This window comes from Loxodonta africana, chromosome 8, assembly GCF_030014295.1.
Source record: "Loxodonta africana isolate mLoxAfr1 chromosome 8, mLoxAfr1.hap2, whole genome shotgun sequence".
NCBI classification, from domain to species: domain Eukaryota; kingdom Metazoa; phylum Chordata; class Mammalia; order Proboscidea; family Elephantidae; genus Loxodonta; species Loxodonta africana.
In genome coordinates this window covers 104,108,414-104,126,825 of record NC_087349.1, presented here as the reverse complement: position 1 = coordinate 104,126,825, position 18,412 = coordinate 104,108,414, and the positions used below count along the sequence as shown (strand labels likewise).

Below are 18,412 nucleotides of genomic sequence, written 5' to 3'. Positions count from 1 at the left end.
GATGTCCTGTAAAATGGTGGGAGTGGTAGTAATAGCTTCACCTGAACATGTCTAACTTCAGGGAGGATGATGCGAATCAAGATCTGCCCAAGGCTGATCCCTTTGAGTTGGAGGCCAAACATATCCCCACTCTCCGACCTTTTTTTACCAGTTCTGACAACAGCTCTCTCTCCCATGGCTCCCTTCTTTTCTACGTTCAATAATCCGTTACAATGGCTATACAGAACTCACAGACCATACTTAAAATTAAGTGGTTTATTAAGGAGCAGGGTACAACTCAGGACCAGGACCAGAAAGCATGTAGCAAAGTCTTCCTTCTTAGTGCAGAACAGCTCTCTCAGCTCCTCTTGGCCCTGCTGTCTGTCACTGCCAGGGCTGCTGCTGGGTCTGTCCCAGGCCTGTTGCTGCCGGCTTGGCCTCTGGGCTCCTTACAGGCCTTGATCAGCATTATAGCTCTTTAGCAGGTTTCTTGCCTCTTCTTTCTCTCTGCTTTTTCCTGCTGCTCCTTTTGCTTCTTTCTGTCTGAAAAACCTATGTGTGGCTGGGTATTTATATCTTGTCAATTCCTCGTTGTCAATTTCAAGACATGGCCCTCCCACTGAGGTCACGAACTGACCATTCCCCTCTTGATAGGCTACAGACAATTCATTTGGATAGTAGGCGCAGCTGGGCTATAACTCACCTCATTTGCATAGTCTTTTGGTTAAAGACTCCCTGCAAGATACATACCTATCATAGATCAGGCTGCAGCCTGGGGTCAGGCAGAGAATATCAAAACCAAATTGTTTACAACTTACCCAGTAAATGTACATCAACCTGGACAAAAGCAACAAACACTCTAGGGTAGAAAACTGAGGGTAAAGGTAACTCCTTAGGCTTAGGGAAAAATTTCTCAAGCTGTTTTTCCGAGGAACCAAGGCAAAAGGCCACATAAAGGAATTCATTTCACCACAGTCCTGATCAAAATGTTATTTTCAAAGAGGCTGATAATAGCATTTTACACTATTTGAAATTCCCTTATTGTCACTTTCGTAGTTTGCTATCTCCATTTCCCTCCACTATAAAGCCAGCTCCAGAAGGTCAAGGGCTGTGTGCTCTGTGTTCTCCACTGCATTGCCCATCCCTAGAACACCTGTGGTGAGTGATATCACTCAACAAATGTTTCTTGGACAAATAAATTAAGGATCCTTTTGATGAGTAATTAGAATTGTGGTAGATGAATAATTCTGGCTTTCAGAAAGTTACGATCTGTACAGATAGTATGTTAGATGCACACAGACAGAAATATGGATACAAAATAAAGGGACTGAAAATAGCAAGTGCCAGTCTTAAGTTTGTGTATAGTTCTTGTGTTTATGTGTTTGTTTATTAGACCAGGCTGCTTTAATAATACCATATAAGACAAATGTTTACTCACAAAACTCCACTGACATTAAAACATAGTACTTGAGAGTGTCAAACTTTTTTGAACAGACTGTTCAGATGTTCATTAGAAGTCTTTTTTAATCTCATAACTAATATTTATAATTCAAGAAAGTAAATAACTTACTCATGGAAGTATGTTGTGCAATAATACTAAATTTCTCAAGAAATTTTAACTTCTCCATTACCCAAAGACGTCCATCTAAGATTAGATGATTCACATTTATCCAATACAGCCTGTAACCCCTACTCTCTATAATTAAAGCTAATGTTATGAATACCAGATTAACAGCATTGGATGAAAAATACCTTTACTGATACCATCTTCTTAACCATTGAACCACTGGAAGAAAAGGTATTTAATATGACCCTCATCTTTTTGTAGTCTTTAGGAAAATCTAAATAAATGAGTAACCCACTCATTTCTAACCCACCCATTATAGCTTTCTCACTTCCATTTCATGGCTAAAATAAAGAAGTTTTCATATTCTTAGTAGTTTTAGGCCTGGTGTGGCCAGGAAAAAAATCTCAATGAAAATGACATTTCACCTTCCATATCACCCTGGGAGTTGGGTGGAGTGAGCTGTAACTTCACAAGTCAGTGTGGGTTTTTCCATTGCCATCACTGACAGACTCAGTCTGGTACCGAGAGCAGCCTGTGTTTTCTGCTATGTTCAGTGTCACCCTCTGCCACAGTAAGACCCCAGAGTAAGATGGATCTGGTAAGCCTATTGAGGCTGCCGGAGGCCAGGTAGAAACCAGCTTGGCCTCCACAACGCCTTGGCACTGCGCTGTTGCCGTGTGTAAAGATCTTGTTTATGTTGGAGAAACAAGGCAAACTTGAGTTGGGAGACATTGGAGAGTAGATGAATACAGTGCCACATTCACAGTGTCTTTATAGTTCTCCAGTTCTATCTTCGAAAAATTATTAGATGACCTTCTCTTCCCCCACTATCAGTGAAACTATTACTAATTCAAAAAGGTGGGTAGTTCTTGTTTGCTCCCAGATGTGGTAGTAGGTTTAACATAGTGCTTCATTTAATCTATTATTCATTCATTCCCCAAAATATTTAGCTAAATATTGAACTATCTACTTGTCAGCGTGCTGGGCATGGGGCCTACAATAATGAATGAGACAGACATGACCCTGGCTTTTATGGAACTGACTTGCTCATGGAATGAAAAATCTCAACCAGTATCAATAAATGAATGAATGAATGAACAAATGGGTAGGTCAGGATTCCAGTCAGTGCTATGAAACAATAGCAGAGAGATGGCCTAATTCGGACTGGCTGATCAGGAAGCTGAGATCCAGAGGAAGATGACAAGCCACTATGGGGGAGCTTTCGACAACTTTCTAAGAAATATAATGAGCAGACAAAGGCCATGAGATGGAAAGAGTAGAGGTGTTTGAGGAACTGTCAGCCAACCAGGGCACCAGGTAACAGTGAATAAAGGGAAGCTTAGCAAGGCAGAAAGTTGGAGACAGGCAAGGGCTAGATTGTGCGTGAGTATGGTGGACCAGTAATCTGATAGCAGAAGCCTTGGAGGTTCCCAGTGAGGTTGTATCATTTTACAGATGAGGAACCTACTGCTTAGAAAGGTTAGTGGACTGAATCAGAGGCACTCAACTAGTAAAGTGGCAGAACCACAAATTCAGCCTGGTGGGCCTACTTCCAAAATTCCTATTTTTGTCCACCAGACCGCACTCCTTCTCTCCCACAAATTCTCAAATGAAGGCATGACTAAAAGAATTGGCAGGAAATGCTATTTATAATGGAGAAATGGTAATAATACCTGATGATGCTTTAAAAATTGTGCTTATATTAATTGATTTGTCTAACCATGTCTACATCATTGACTGATTACACAGTGTGGGTACTTCAAGCCACATTTCACTGGAGAGTTTGGCACTGTATTTGTGTTCATGAAAGCCTTTATCTGCTTGGATGCTTAATGGCAAGTAGTTTTTTTTTTTTTTTAGCTTTTAGAACACGTTCATAATACAAGGCTTAATATATTTTTGTCTAATGCATTATTTATGCAAATGTTACAGTATTTATTCGCTTTGTGACTGTGTGAGTCTTCATTTATTTGGGTGCCCTCTCTTCTGAGGCTGGGCTGGCTTCTCCAGTAGACTTGCCCTGGGAGCTGTTATGGATGGAAGTGGAAAGTTTATTTTTTACTCTCAAGTAGAAACAAGCACAGACACATATATCCCTGTATCCACACACATGCAAATAATGATAGCTGTTGGCCCATTCTATGCAAAACTAGAAGATAATTGCTCTTAACTTTGAATCACAGCTGTTGTGTGGTAAATTCCACAGCTATAACCAGAAATTGGGTGACCTTATTAGTAAATCAGCCACAAAGTAGCCACAAAGTTTGGTTTTGATTAGAATGCCTTTCTCCCCATTCCTCTTTGTCCTCTCTTGAAACCAGTTTCTCAGATGGTGAGTCAACTCAACATGTTGTTACCTCCAACTCAGCATTGACCTATTTTACCTCCAATTCCAGTTTCCTGGGAGAAGAAAGGGACAAGGGATACTGGAAAGTAAATATTGTCATCTGGTTCTTCAGCATGGAAAACTGGATTTATGTCAGCGTTCAGTTTCTTAATCCATTGCCCTTACCTGAAATAACACATCATCATAGCATCATGCAAGCGTCTGAATATGAAAGTCTTAACAACATTTAACACCAGGGCAATTGAAAAAATAAGTGTTTATAGGTGGCCAGTAGATAGCTGGAATTGATTTCATATTTAAAACAGGACCTTTCCGAAGAATTCTCAGATGGCTCATGTTCTTTACTCTACATGTGATTCCATGGAACGCTCAAGAGCTGGCGTCTTTGTGATTGAGGCCTTCCCCATTGCCACCCACACCAGGGCCTGGTGTGGTTTAGTCCTGTGATAATCACAGAGCATTCCAGACCCTGGGGGCATTCCATAGATGACTCTGGAAGTCGATGAATCTTTCTGTGGAGGCAGATATGATGAGTAGAGTGCTGCTCAGCTACATGCATTGTACCTGGCCCTTCCCTCATATATGTTGTACGCTGGCACAGAGGGACCCAGTGCTCTGCTTAGCCCAGGGGGAGATATTCCATGGCAATTCTTAGGAAACACTGTTATTTTAGGAAAGGGTCAAAATGCCATGTGGATTAAAGTCACTAAACAAACAAAACAGAAGCTTTTCCTGTTAGTGTGCCGTGCTGAATTATCCAGCCACTTCCCATCTTATTATTCTTCAATTTTTCTCCATCCCCCCCCCCCTTTTTTGTTTGTAAATAGTTCTCTTCTCAGTGTAAAGGACTGCAGCAAGCCGAGTGATGCAGCTTTCTTTTCTTGTACCACCATTCTTGAGTAAACCCAGCATATCCCCACCTTCTTACCCCCACCAGATACAGAATTCCTGAAGCATTTTTAAAACATATTACGGGTTTTTCTCGTGCTATTTTAATTGGGTTTTCTCCATTTGACTTGAATATTAATGAATTTGAAATGCCCATATGTACAGTAGGGTTGAATGAATGTTTAATGAATGATTTTCTAGAATGTGAACTTTCAGTGGCCCCTCTGATATATCATTCCAGGAATTAAATATGAATTTGATTTACAGATTGATCACAAGGGTCTCTGTGCAAATACTGATTCCCAGCACTTCCGGGTGTGAAAAAGTAATGTTTGTTGTGAAAATCAAACATGATTATGAATTTCGAAGATTTATTCTAATTAGATAATTATTATATGAATGTATTGATGTATTAAAATGCACTGGCTATAATTAATGTGTAACTTCCTGGTTACAAATAATTATTTTATTCTTTGGAAATACAAATGGGATGCGCAGAAAGTAGAGTTGTAGCATGCCGGTTTTCTGACGTTTGCCTTAGTTGATTAAAATCCTTCCTATCTACTTATACCCCAGTTTGTAGCTGAATTGGGGATAATTTTAAGATTCCCAGGCAGAGAACTTTGGGGTAAGTGGGATGCTATTTGCTGCGCTATGAAGAAAGAAGCCCTGCTGGAATTGCCAAATTCGGTCACACTTTGTACGAATATTGACAGAATTTTACCTCTGATTTTTAATAGGCAATAAATACATCCAAACCTTTTTAGAGACTCAGGCTTTGCAAAGTGTGTTTTAAAATCTTTGAGAAACAGAACTGCTTCCCACTTGGACAGCAGCTTGCTGATCACTTTCAGCTCAGCTCAGAGCTGAACATCAAGGTGGAGCTGAGCGGGAAGAGTTATCTTCGTTTTGACCTGCTCAGAATTCTGCGCGTGACTTACCGCATGCGGTGAACTGCCACTCTAACAGAGGTATTCCATAAAACAGAAAGTACAGTAGGCACAAATCTAGCGTGATGGATAGAAATTATATTTGGTGGGTGAAGACGCCACAAATGTTATGGTCAGGTATCTAAAACCCACATCTTTTTTCATTTTCTGCTGTTTAGAAAAATAAAGGGCAAATTGATGTTTACATTAATTTATTCTGGCTTTATAACTGTTGTCCTAGAAGGGTGTTCCTCAGTCCACTCACCACTCTCAAGAAGCTCTACCCAGCACTGCTCCCAACTGTGTCCTGGGGCGAACTTTCAGAATGCATATGTGCATAATGAGAGTTCTGGAAAGTTCTGTGATTGTTTCACCCCATATTCCTCAGACTTGCATACCTTTTTCTTTTCCCCCATAACACTTACCTTCCTTGGACCTCTGGCTGTCCAAGGAGGGAGGATCATTATCTCTGGAAGCTTATGACCCCATTAGCACACGACTTGGGAAGATCTTCCTTACTCACCATATTGACTTCAGTATAGATTAACAGTTGTGCGTCTTACTCTTACCAATGTTTGGTTTTTTAAAAATTACCCCATTTTTTATGTAGTCAAGGAGGCCTGGTGGGACAGTGGTTAAACACTCGGTTGCTAGGTTAAAGGTCAGCGATTTGAACCCACCAGCTGTCCCACAGGAGAAAGATGTGGCAGTCTGCTTCCGTAGATTTATACCCTTGAAAACCCTGTGGGGCAGTTCTACCCTGTCCTGTAGGGTCACTATGAATTATAATTGACTTGATGGCAATTAATTGGTTTAGTTTTTTTGTTTTATGTAGTCATGAAAGGAAATGAAAGCAATAAAAACAGTTTTTTAAATTGCAGTTTATTAAATGTTGAATGAAGAGAATTAAAAAATCTGAAAGTAAAGTTAACCTCTTTTTATTTATTTTATAAATTTTTATTGTGCTTTAAGTGAAAGTTTACAGTTCAAGTTAGTTTCTCATACAGAAATTTATACACACATTGTTACGTGACCCTAGTTGCTCTCCCTGTAACGTGAGTGCACACTCCTCCTTTCCATCTCGGATTTCCCTTGTCCATTCAACCAGCTCCTGTCCCTTTATGCCTTCTCATCTCGCCTCCAGATTGGAGCTGCCTATTTAGTCTCATGTATCTGCTTGAACTTAGAAGCAGTCTTTTTACAAGTATCATCTTATGTCTCATAACCAACCCAGTAACCCAGTGCCGTCGAGTCGATTCCGACTCATAGCGACCCTACAGGACAGAGTAGAACTGCACCATAGAGTTTCCAAGGAGCACCTGGCGGATTTGAACTGCCAACCCTTTGGTTAGCAGCCGTAGCACTTAACCGCTACGCCATATGGTCCAGTCTAATCTTTGTCTGAAGAGTTGGCTTTGGGAAAGGTTTCATTTCTGGGCTAAGAGAGAGTCTGGGGGCCATGCCTTCTGGGGTCCCTCCAGTCTCAGTGAGACCATTAAGTCTGGTCTTTTTACTAGAATTTGAGTTCTGCACCCAAATTTTCTCCTGCTCCATCAGGGACTCTCTGTTGTGTTCCCTGTCAGGGCAGTCGTTGGTGGTAGCCAGGCACCATCTAGTTCTTCTGGTCTCAGGCTGATGGAGTCTCTGGTTTATGTGGCCCTTTCTGTCCCTTGGGTTATTATTTTCCTTGTGTCTTTGGTGTTCTTCATTCTCCTTTGCTCCAGATGGTTTGGGAGCAATTGATGCATCTTAGATGACCACTCGCTAGTTTTTAAGACCCCAGATGTCGTTCACTGAAGTGGGATACAGAACATTTTCTTAATAAACTTTGTTATGCTGGTTGACCTAGATGTCCCTTGAAACCATGGTCCCTAGACCGCTGCCCCTGCTACTCCATCCCTCGAAGTGTTTATTTGTATTCAGGAAACTTCTTAGCTTTTGGTTTAGTCCAATTGTGCTGACTTCACCGGTATTGTGTATTGTTCTTCCCTTCACCTAAGATAATTCTCATTTACTGTCTAAGTGGTGAATACCGCTTCTCCCTTCCTTTCCACCCTCATAACCATCAAAGAATGTTTTCTTCTGTTTAAAACTTTTCTTGAGTTGTTATAATAGTGGTCTCATGCAATATTTACCCTTTTGTGACTAATTTCATTCAGCATAATGCCTTCCAGATTCATCCATGTTATAAGATGTTTCACAGATTCATCGTTGTTCTTTATCGTTGCTAGTCTTCCATTGTGTGAATTATACATCCATCCGATGATGGACACCTTGTTTGTTGCCATCTTTTAGCTATCGTGAACAGTGCTGCAATGAATGTGGGTATGCATGTATCTATTTGTGTGATTGGCTCTTATTTCTCTAGGATATATTCTAAGAAGTGGGATTGCTGGATCATATGGTACTTCTTTTTCTAGCTTTTTAAGGAAGTGCAAAACAAATTTCCAAAGTGGTTGTACCATTTTATATTCCCACCAGCAGTGTATAAGTGTTCCAGTCTCTCTACAACCTCTCCAAAGCTTATTATTTTGTGTTTTTTGGGTTAGTGCTAGCCTTGTTGGGGTGAGATGGTATCTCATTGTAGTTTTCGTTTGTATTTCTCTAATGGCTAATGATCATAAGCGTTTCCTCATATCTGGTAGCTGCCTGAATGTCTTCTTTGGTGAAGTGTCTTTTCATATCCTTTGCCCATTTTTTAATTGGGTTATTTGTCTTTTTTGTTGTTGAGGTTTTAGAGATTAGACGCAGATCTGATTTGTCATAGCCAAAATTTTTTTCCCAATCTGTAGGTTGTCTTTTTATTCTTTTGATGAAGTCTTTTGATGAGCCTAAGTTTTTGATTTTTAGGAGCTCTCAGTTAACTAGTTTCTCTTCTGCATTGTTAGTAATGTTTTGTATTCTGTTTATACTATGTATTAGGGCTCTTAGCATTGTTGCTATTTTTTCTTCCATGATCTTTATCATTTTAGATTTTATATTTAGGCCTTTGATCCATTTTGAGTTAGTTTTTGTGCATGGTGTGGGTACAGATCTTGTTTCATTTTTGTGCATATGGGTATCCAGTTATGCCAGCACCATTTGTTAAAGAGACTGTGTTTTCCCCATTAACGGACTGTGGGCCTTTGTCAAATATGAGCTGCTCATAGGTGGATGAATTTACATCTGGATTCTCAGTTTTGCTCTATGTTGGTCTACATATCTGTTGTTGTACCAGTCCCAGGCTGTTTTGACTACCGTGGGGGTATATATAATAGGTTCTAAAATCAGCTAGTGTGAGGCCTCCCACTTTGTTCTTCTTCAGTAATGCAAGTTAACCTCTTTTTAGATCACCCATAAGAAAGAAAAGGATGAACAGAAATGTGTAGGCCATACTCAAGCTAAGAAAGCTCAAACCAAAGACCAAACTAGTTGCTGTTCATTCAATACTGACTCATGGCAATCTCATGTGTGCAGAGTAGAACTGTACTCTGTAGGGTTTTCAAGGTTGTGACCTTTTGGAAGCAGACTGTCAGGCCTTTCTTCCAATGTGCCTCTGGGTAGGTTCGAACCTACAACCTTTTTGTTAGTAGTTGAGTGCTTAACCATTTGCACCACCCAAGAAAGCTCAGGTAAGCGTAAATGTCCCAGTTTCAGACTATAGACTGTGTAGTTCTTCAGAAGAGATACAGAGATTTATAAAGATGTTCAATGGTATTAATATTTCATATTTCTAGGAAATTAGGAGCCCTGGTGGGTCAGAGATTAAGAGTTCGGCTTCTAAGCAAAAACGTCGGCAGTTGGAATCCACCAGTAGCTCCTCGGAAACCCTAGGGAGCAGTTCTACTCTGTCCTGTAGGGTTGCTCTGAGTTGGAATCAACTCGACGGCAGTGGGTTTGGTGTTGTTTTTTTTTTTTTTTTGCTAGTAAATTATGGAGTGAATACATGAGGAATGGAACCATTTAAGTTCTTTTTTTTTTTTTTCCAGGACCTCTAAAGGTAGAATTTTCTGATATCTGTAAACAGCCAAGTCCTCAGCTGCTAAAGTTCTGTGGGAAGATATGATACTAACTTTGCTTAAGGAATACTGTTTTATAGAAACACCTTTAAATTATAGTTTCCAGAGGAAAACATTTTTCTTTGAAGTGACTGTTTTGAGAGTGGTATAGAGGGAGCCCTGGTGGCACAGTGGTTAAGTGCTTGGCTGCTCATCAAAAGGTCGGAGGTTCAAATCCACAGCCACTCCTTAGGAGAAAGATGTGGCACTCTGTTTTCATAAAAATTTACAGACTTGGAAACCCTATGGGGTAGTTCTACTCTGTCCTCTTGGGTTGCTTTGGGTTGTATTCAACTCAATGACAATGGGTTTGGTTTTGGGTTTAGGCAGATTACTGACCCCCAAAGATGTCCACATCCTAATCCCTGGAACCTGGAAATATGTTACCTTACATGGCAAGAGAGACTTTACAGATGTGATTAGGTTAAGGATCTTGACTTGAAATGGGGAGATTATCCTAGATTATGAAGTGGGTCCTATATTATCAGAAGGGAGGCAAGGAATTCAGAGTTAGAGCCAGAGAAGGAAATGTGACAACAGAAGCAGAGAATGGAGTAATATGGGGCCACCAGCCAAGGAATGTGGGCAGCCTCTAGCAGCTAGAAGAGGCAAGAAACAGATTCTATCCTGGAGTCTCCAGAAGGATCCGGCTCTGCTAACCCATTTTATACCTCTGACCTCCAGAGCTGTAAGCTAATAAATGTGTATGATGTCATGTCACTAAGTTTGTGGTAACTTGTTACAGAAGCCATAGGTAACTGATAAGTTGAGGAAGGATTCAATGTTGAGTACTTACTATGTGCTAGGCCAGGTTCTGGGTACCCGGGGGTTAGTAGTGAAAAAGACAGACCAGTGCTTACCTCACCGGGAGCTCACATTCTGGAGGGAGAGAGAATATAATCTCAGAGAGAATGGTTGAGAGAGGAGATGTGGGGGGCTCACTGAGATGGGAGCATTGGTGTGAGAAGACCTCTCTGAGAAAGTGACATTTAATTGGGGACCTGAATGATGAGAGGCAGCCAGCATGCTGAGCTCTGGAAGCAGAAGCTCCAGGAAGAGGGTGGAGCCAGGTCCACAGACACAGAGTGACTTGTGCTGCCCTGAGAGGCAAGAGTGTTTTAGGATGCCTGGCCCATCTCCACTTAGGTTTAGTGAATAGGAAGTGGTGGCTCTGTTCTCTCATTTCTCACCAAAAATCCCTTAACCAGTTGCCATCAGTCTGTTTCTACTCATAGTCACCCCATGTGTATCAGGGTAGATCTGTGCTCCATAGGGTTTTCAATGGTTGATTTTTTTTTTTTTGGAAGTAGATCATCAGGCCTTTCTTTTGAGGCATGTCTAAGTGAATTCCAACTTCCAGCCTTTTGTTTAACAGCCAAGCACGTTAACCATTTGCACCATCTAGGGACTTCTTAGGAGGTTCTCTTTATACATTTATCTTGCCCAAAGAGTGTGAGATTGCACACGGGAGGCATAGTCTTCATAGAGAGGGCATGGTTTCTATTGTTCTTGATGTCTAATGCGTAGTCATCACCCACCACCTGCTGCATCCTTAGAAAAATTGGTCCAAGCACTCTCAGGTGGTTTCCTGAGAGCAGGAGAAGCCCTGGCTGCTCAGTCGGGTCGCTGAAGCCTGGCAGAACCAAGAACGTTCTGCTTGCGTCATCACATATCAGAGTCGGCTTTGTAAACCAGAGCTGAGCAGCCCTCCTTCCTGCAGCACCCTGCAAAAGCCAACTGAAGCAAAAGGGCCAAGGCCAGCTCTTCTGGGCTGAGACAAGGCCCATAGGGGACCACATCCTCTCCCAAGTCTTTGCATGCAGAGAAGAAGGCATTTCTGTGACTGGCTCCTTACTAGTAAGCAGTGAACGCTGAAAATCACTCTCCCACCCTGTATCCTCTCTTGTCCCCTGGAGCCTAGTAGTCAATGTAGATTTTAGAGAATGTTTATTCCCATCACCTGGTTTAACCAGTGAAAAAAACAGCACCGAAAGGGGAAGTTACGAAAATGTGTTGAAAGCCTTCACAACCTTTCGTGTGCTAGCTAAATTCAGGGAGAATGCACCTTTGAGAATAAGGAAAATTATGTACTGAGGAACTGCTGTGAGGAATGCTAAACCTCGTTTTGAAAAGTAGATGTTACTCTTTAGAGCCGCTTTAGGTTTGTGGAAAAATTGCACAGAAAGTACAGAGAGGTCATAAATACCTTTTAACCTGCCTGCAGACAGTTTCTCCTTCTGTTACCACCTTGTGTTTGGTACAGTTGATGAACGAATGCTGATGCATGGTTATTAACTAGCGTGCATAGTACGTTAGGGTTCTCTCTGTGCAGTCTTGTAAGTTTTGACAAATGCCTAGTATCATGCGTCCATCAGTACAGTATCCTACAGTTAATGCTGCATTGCCCTAAAAATGCCCCTGTGCTCCCCCTGTTCATCCCTCCCCTGATCCTCCTTTTGCCTTCTTTTCTACGTCTTTTTTAAAAAGACAGAATGTACCTATCCTCTGGCTATTAACACTTGTAAATTGCTTATATATAAAACCCAGGACACTCTACTGCTTTCTGAAAAGTTTTCCTTGATGGTCTTAATTCTTAATTACGTTCTGAGTCTTTGAACCCTCAAATGTTGTATCTCCCCATTAGAAGTGTAAATGACCTCAGCAGCCCCCTTCCCAAGCCCTACAGATGAGTGTGGGTTCATGGGACTCCAGAAGGGGGCATGGAGGTTCCCGCAAAGTCTCCGTGACATGGTAATTATACGTGTAGTGGGTTTTGTTTTGTTTTAATGAATAGAATAAGGTAGTTACACTTACTAATACTCATTCACCAAAAGGAAGGGGAGAGGTTGTTAAATCATTGTGTTTTTTGATGAATGGCTTGTACACTGAAAAATAAATTGGACAAACTGGCATAGAGCTCAGTGAACATGAAATCAGCTATTAGAAGAAAGCTTGTGAACAAATTCTGAGGCAGATATGCATCTTTTGATTAATGCCCTATCAATCATCCAAACTGGCTAGGTACTAAGTCTTGCTGTAATCATTCATGGTTGCTTACAGGAACACTGGCAGAAACTAGAGCGCTGCAGAAACGGAATATTATTACTGATTCTCCCTAACTTACTGTGAACAGTGACTGTTTTCACCCTGTTTCTGCTTTCCTTTATTAAAGAAATACAATGCAAAATGAAAGGAGAGGTCCTCCAAGCCCGAGAAATTCTCCTTGGTATTCTTAATATCATTCAGTCTTAAATGGGCAAGCTATTGTAATGCAAGTTTCTCTGTAGGAATAATTGTAATGTAATCCCATGGAAGCCGCCTTTTGTGGATTGTGGTCCGATAGGCAAAATGTGGAGTCACGTTAATGAATGGAGCATATCCTTGTAATTATTACTTAAAATTGTTGAAATGGCTCGAATTTTGTTACTGTAATGATAATATTCTCAGTTAATGTGCTTAACAGCAATAGTAATTAACACATCAGATTGGAAATTTGCACGCGGTCTACCTTTGACATTACAAGAAACTAATTCTTTTAATGTATTTTTTTCTTGCTGATTATTTTTTAAGAAATTTCCATGAACGCAGTCATAGTTCTTCATGCATTTTTAAGCCATTGGCAAATTCCTCAAGAGCCCTTCGTTCTTCTAAGAGGATTTGATTCCTAAACTATGTTGGCACAAAGAACAATTGGCGCTGCCTACTAGCCGGGCAGCTTTTCAGTAATATCGCCACTTCCTCAGAACTTAGTGTAGCCTGGGAACTTCTGTGGCGTAATGAAGTGGTGACAGACATTAGCATGCATAATGGGCTGTAATAGACATTTAATGCCGTTTAACTGGAAGAGGGAGCTGTGCCCTCCCATTGGAATATTCTGCCATCGAAGCACATTGATCACCGATTTCAGCGGGGAGAGGTTAATCCATCAGCTTCTGTAACCAGACGGCACTGATGGAAATTCTTTAGGTGGCATTCTGGATGAACCAAGCTTTCCATCTTTACAAACAAATGAGTGATATGACAAGCATGGTGTTCAAAACACATTTAACCAATTGATTTTCTTTCCTCTTGTAATAAGATCTGGAGACATATGAGCACGCGCGGTGCGAGCCGAGATTAAAGGAACCGCTCCATGCACAGGAGCATGTGGAACTGCAGAGCCAATAAAAGTCCTATAAAGCATCAGGTCCCTGGTCTCTTTTTTTTTCATAAAGTTTGTTATTGCAATAAATAGTTGTTATTGAACGGTTGCCTTTTATTCCAGTTTTGCAGAGTCATTTCTCAGGTCTATGTGTGTGCATCTCATCTTTCTCTTGGAAGTTTTCAAGAGGTTTGACAGTAATCATTTTGAGCTTCTCATTTAAACAAACAGACTTGATATGATCTTGGGTACAGTGTGAATGATGGTCTTTTTTTTTTTTTTTATCTCCCCACTTGTAGCCCTGCCTTGAGCTTCACCTACCCTTCTGCACCTGTGTCTCTCCATATGCATCAACAAATTCTAAGTCGACAGCAAACCTTGGGCTCAGCCTTTGGACATAGCCCTCCGCTCATCCACCCTGCCCCAACTTTTCCAACACAGAGGCCTATTCCAGGGATCCCTACTGTTCTGAACCCTGTCCAGGTCAGCTCTGGCCCTTCAGAGTCCTCACAGGTGAGAGAGACAGCTCAATTTAGACTAATAGTGGCTGAAACAAATAGAGGCTTATTTTCATCACATAGGAAGAAGTTTGGCTAGAGGCAGTTGCTAGCGTTTGTTAAGTTGTCCAAAGATGCCTCCAGGGACTCAGGCTCTTTCTGTCTTTCTACCTCTTATTCACAAGGTGGCTGCCTCTGCACAAGGCATCACATCACTTTCCAGGAAGGAGGAAGAAACAAAATAGCGTGATATTGGTGATCATAGGGGAGAGCCATACCACCATAAAAAAAAAAAAAAAAATAGCTACCCATTAATAACTACAGTACCTGAGTACTCTCACAGCATCCAGAGTGGGAGCCTGTTTTCTAACCCACGGGTGTATTCTTTAGTTGTGATGAACACTTTGTGTATATGGTCCTTATTAAACAGTAGCTTCTCCCATCAGAGTCATTTTATTATGGCTCCCCAATGGGACGCCACTTCTGACCAGGTGCTGACTGTGACCCACATTCAGTCTAAATACAGTGTAGTGGACAGGAAATACTCAGATCGCTCTCATCTTGCCACCCTGCACTCCCTCTGCTAGATCCAAGGGGATGCTTGGGCTCCTGTAATACAAGAGTGTAGGAATAAAATTGTGCTGTGCCCTCTGTTCTGACCACCACACTGATAATGCTGAGGGAAGACCCCGGATGCTCTAATTAAAGAACTTGGCAAACAGTGCATGTTGGTTTTGTACCCCTTTGCCAACTTCATTCCTTTGAAAAACACTGTTGGAACTTATTAAAGCTTAGGTCCCCAGCATTGTTCTTCTCACCTTTAAAAGGTACGGGAAGTTAATACTCATGAGTTAAAAACAAGGAGCTACCTCATGTATTTGCTGGCCTTGAACACATTTTTTGAATTCCACAGCTGTGGCCTTGGAGTCTTATCAGAGTCATCTCTCTACTGCCAAATGAGGCTGCTTGTCCTGAGTTGCATGTTTTAATTATGGTACCACTCATTGATCAGAGCTTAATTTTTCTCTCTGGCCCTGGAACTGTGACCAGCAGCACAAGCCCACAAGTGAGTCGGCCGTGAGCAGCACTGGTGACCCTATGCACAACAAGAGGTCCAAGATCAAACCCGATGAAGCACTCCCCAGCCCGGGTGCGCGGAGTCAGCAGGTAGGGCACCAGGTAGGGCCTGCTCCCTCCCGGACCTGCTGCCTTCTCATTACACCATTTCCTGTTGCATTGTGTTGGTGGCCTTGACCTTGGCAATTGACAAAAGGCCAGTTATAGAGCCTCACTTAATTTGCTTCTCTAGCTCAGAAACAAATACAAAAACGCGGGAAGGTGTGTGATGCATTGGAGTCCCTGGATTGTGCATACAGCTGACATACTTGGTTGCTAACTGGAAGGCTGGAAGTTCGAGTCCACCTGGAGAGTCCTTGGAAGAAAGGCCTGGTGATCTGCTTCCAAAAAATTACCCACTGAAAACCCTCTGCAGCACAGTTCTACTCTTGACAAACATGGGGTCACTATGAGTCGAAATTGACTCCATGGCAACTGTTAATGTGAGTTCTACGTCGTCAACAGTTTAGGCAGCTAAGGGGGAAAGGCAACTGTAGCTCATAAAAAAAAAAAAAAAGAGTAAATAAATGGTTGGGTTAGTTTGTGACTGACTGTTGATGTGATCAAGCTATTTCAGTCCTTATCCCTGATTTTGGGGTGAATTACTAAGCTCCTGGCCCCAAGCCAGATCTGGTTCTGAACTAGTGATGTTCCTCCAGTGATCATGTTCTTACCTTGCCATTGTCCACTCTCCAGAAGAGCCAGGAAGGATCAAGGTACAACTCACGTAACTGTAAAAAAAAAAAAAAAAAAAATTTTTTTTTTTTTTAAGGCTACGTTAAATTCTGGTTCCATACCCAAAATATGAATGAAAGATATTTGAAATTTCGTTTGGATTCTTTTAGTCACTCAACTCTCAGTTTAAACATCGGTAGATTGTGCCCCAAATACCATCTTTAGGGTTGTAACTGGATACAGGAAGTAGCTCCATAAATGTTAATTCACAGAAAGGGAAGTTGGACAAAATTCTGGATGCCCACAGAGCCTGGACTTTGCTATCGCCAGGCTGCTTCAACTCAAATTCCCTTTTTAGCAAGGACTTGGAGGATGGAATAAACAGGTGTCGTGGGTTCTGAGATCCTTCATTCCTCTTGTATTTTGCTAGTCAGCTACCTTGCTGATTACACCTAAATGCTTGTCTGCGGTTTTATCGTCTAGCCCAGGATTAAGACCTCAATCTACACATCAGATTATCTTCAAAAATTCCGGAAATTTTCATATTTTCATTCCTGTGAAGTTGCCATAAACAAACCAAACAAAACCCCAAACCCTTTGCCATTGAGTCAATTCTGACCCATAGAGGACTAGAAAGGACTGAGTTTTAGACACTGTGATTTCTCAGGCCTTGGGCAAGCATACCCTTGGAGATCAGAGTTGAACTTGAAAGCATATCCCTGTAAAATCTGCAAGGTGCCCCTCATAGCCTCCAACAACAGGGAAAGCAGAATTAGAAGTGCTGGTAAACCAGTTCCCTAGGTTACCAAATATGAGGATAAACAAATTAATGTACTGAAAAGAATAAAACTACCAACCAAAATAGAGGTACCTGACTATACTTTGGGTAAAGATTGTTGTTAGTTTCCACTGAATGGATCCTGACTCGTGGCCCCCCTGTGTATTACAGAGTAGAAATGCTCCATGGGATTTTCTTGGCTGTAATCTTTACAGAGGCATATCACCAGGCCTTTTATTCCACTATGCCGCTAGGTGGGTTTGAACCACCATCCTTGGGGTTAGCAGTTGAACACAAACCATTTGAACTATCTAGAGAACTTTGGGTAAAGACTACATAATCTAATACCATTGCTTTTCTTACGTATTTTTTGTTTGTCTTTGGATAAAATTTTAGTTTATTCTAAGGTTTGTATTTAGGGCAACAAAGTTGTGCCTCAACTTTTCTGTTTTTAAAGTATGATTTTATTTTGTTGTTGTTGGGAATATTCACAGCAAAACATACACCAATTCAACAGTTTCTACATGCACCATTTAGTGACACTGATTACATTCTTCAAGTTATGCAACCATTCTCACCTTCCTTTTCTAAGTTGTTCTTCCCCCTTTACATAAATTAACTGCCCCCTAAGGTTCCTATCTAATCTTTCAATTTGCTGTTAGTTTGATCCCATACAGATAGTTCTTAAAAGAGCGTAGTGCTCAAGACAGACATTTTTTACTAGTTAAGCTAGACTGTTGTTTGGTTTTACAAAGACTTCAGGGGATATTTTTGATTTAAAGTTTAAAGATTATCTCAGGGCAGTAATTTCAGGGGTTCATCCAACCTTCATGACTACAAGTCTGGAGTCCATGAGAATTTGAAATTCTGTTCTGTGTTTCCCCCCTTTTGATTAGGATTCTTCTATGGAATCTTTGATCAAAATGTTCCATAATGGTAGCCAAGCACCACCCAGTTCTTCTGGTCTCATGCAAAGGAGGTAGTTGTTCACGGACGCAATTAGCCACATATTCCATATCTCCTCCTATTCCTGACTCCTCTCCTTCCTCTTTGCTCCAGGCGAATAGAGACCAATTGTTGTGCCTTGGATGGCCGCTTGCAAGTTTTTAAGACACCAGGCATTATGCATTGAACTAGGAGGTAGAACAGAGGAACTAAACATGTTATTAGGCTAATTAATGAGGATGCCCCATGAAATCATGACCCTAAACCTCCAAACCAAGAAGCAAAATCCTGTGAGATGTTTGGTTATTATGTATAATCACCCTTAGCAGCTCTTTTTTTGTTTCTCATTATCACAAATATATCTACCACACAACTTTTGCCAGTTCAACCTTTTACAGGTGTACAACTTATTGACAGTAACTACAATAATTGGCTGTGCAACCCTACCCTTAATCAACATGGTATTTCCATTGCCTTTAACCCCCTTTCTCTCCCACCAGTGGTACCCGTTAC

General features: G+C 41.3%; 1 protein-coding gene across 1 annotated transcript in view; it reads left to right on the top strand.

The window, feature by feature from the left end:
- The window catches only part of GLI3 (GLI family zinc finger 3), a 327,915-nt gene that overhangs the window by 241,573 nt on the left and 67,930 nt on the right, over nucleotides 1-18,412 (top strand). The window contains exons 7-8 of the mRNA XM_064290200.1: nucleotides 14,188-14,401; nucleotides 15,439-15,552. Coding sequence (XP_064146270.1) covers nucleotides 14,188-14,401; nucleotides 15,439-15,552 — 328 coding nt within the window. The remainder of the gene's footprint in view (nucleotides 1-14,187; nucleotides 14,402-15,438; nucleotides 15,553-18,412) is intronic.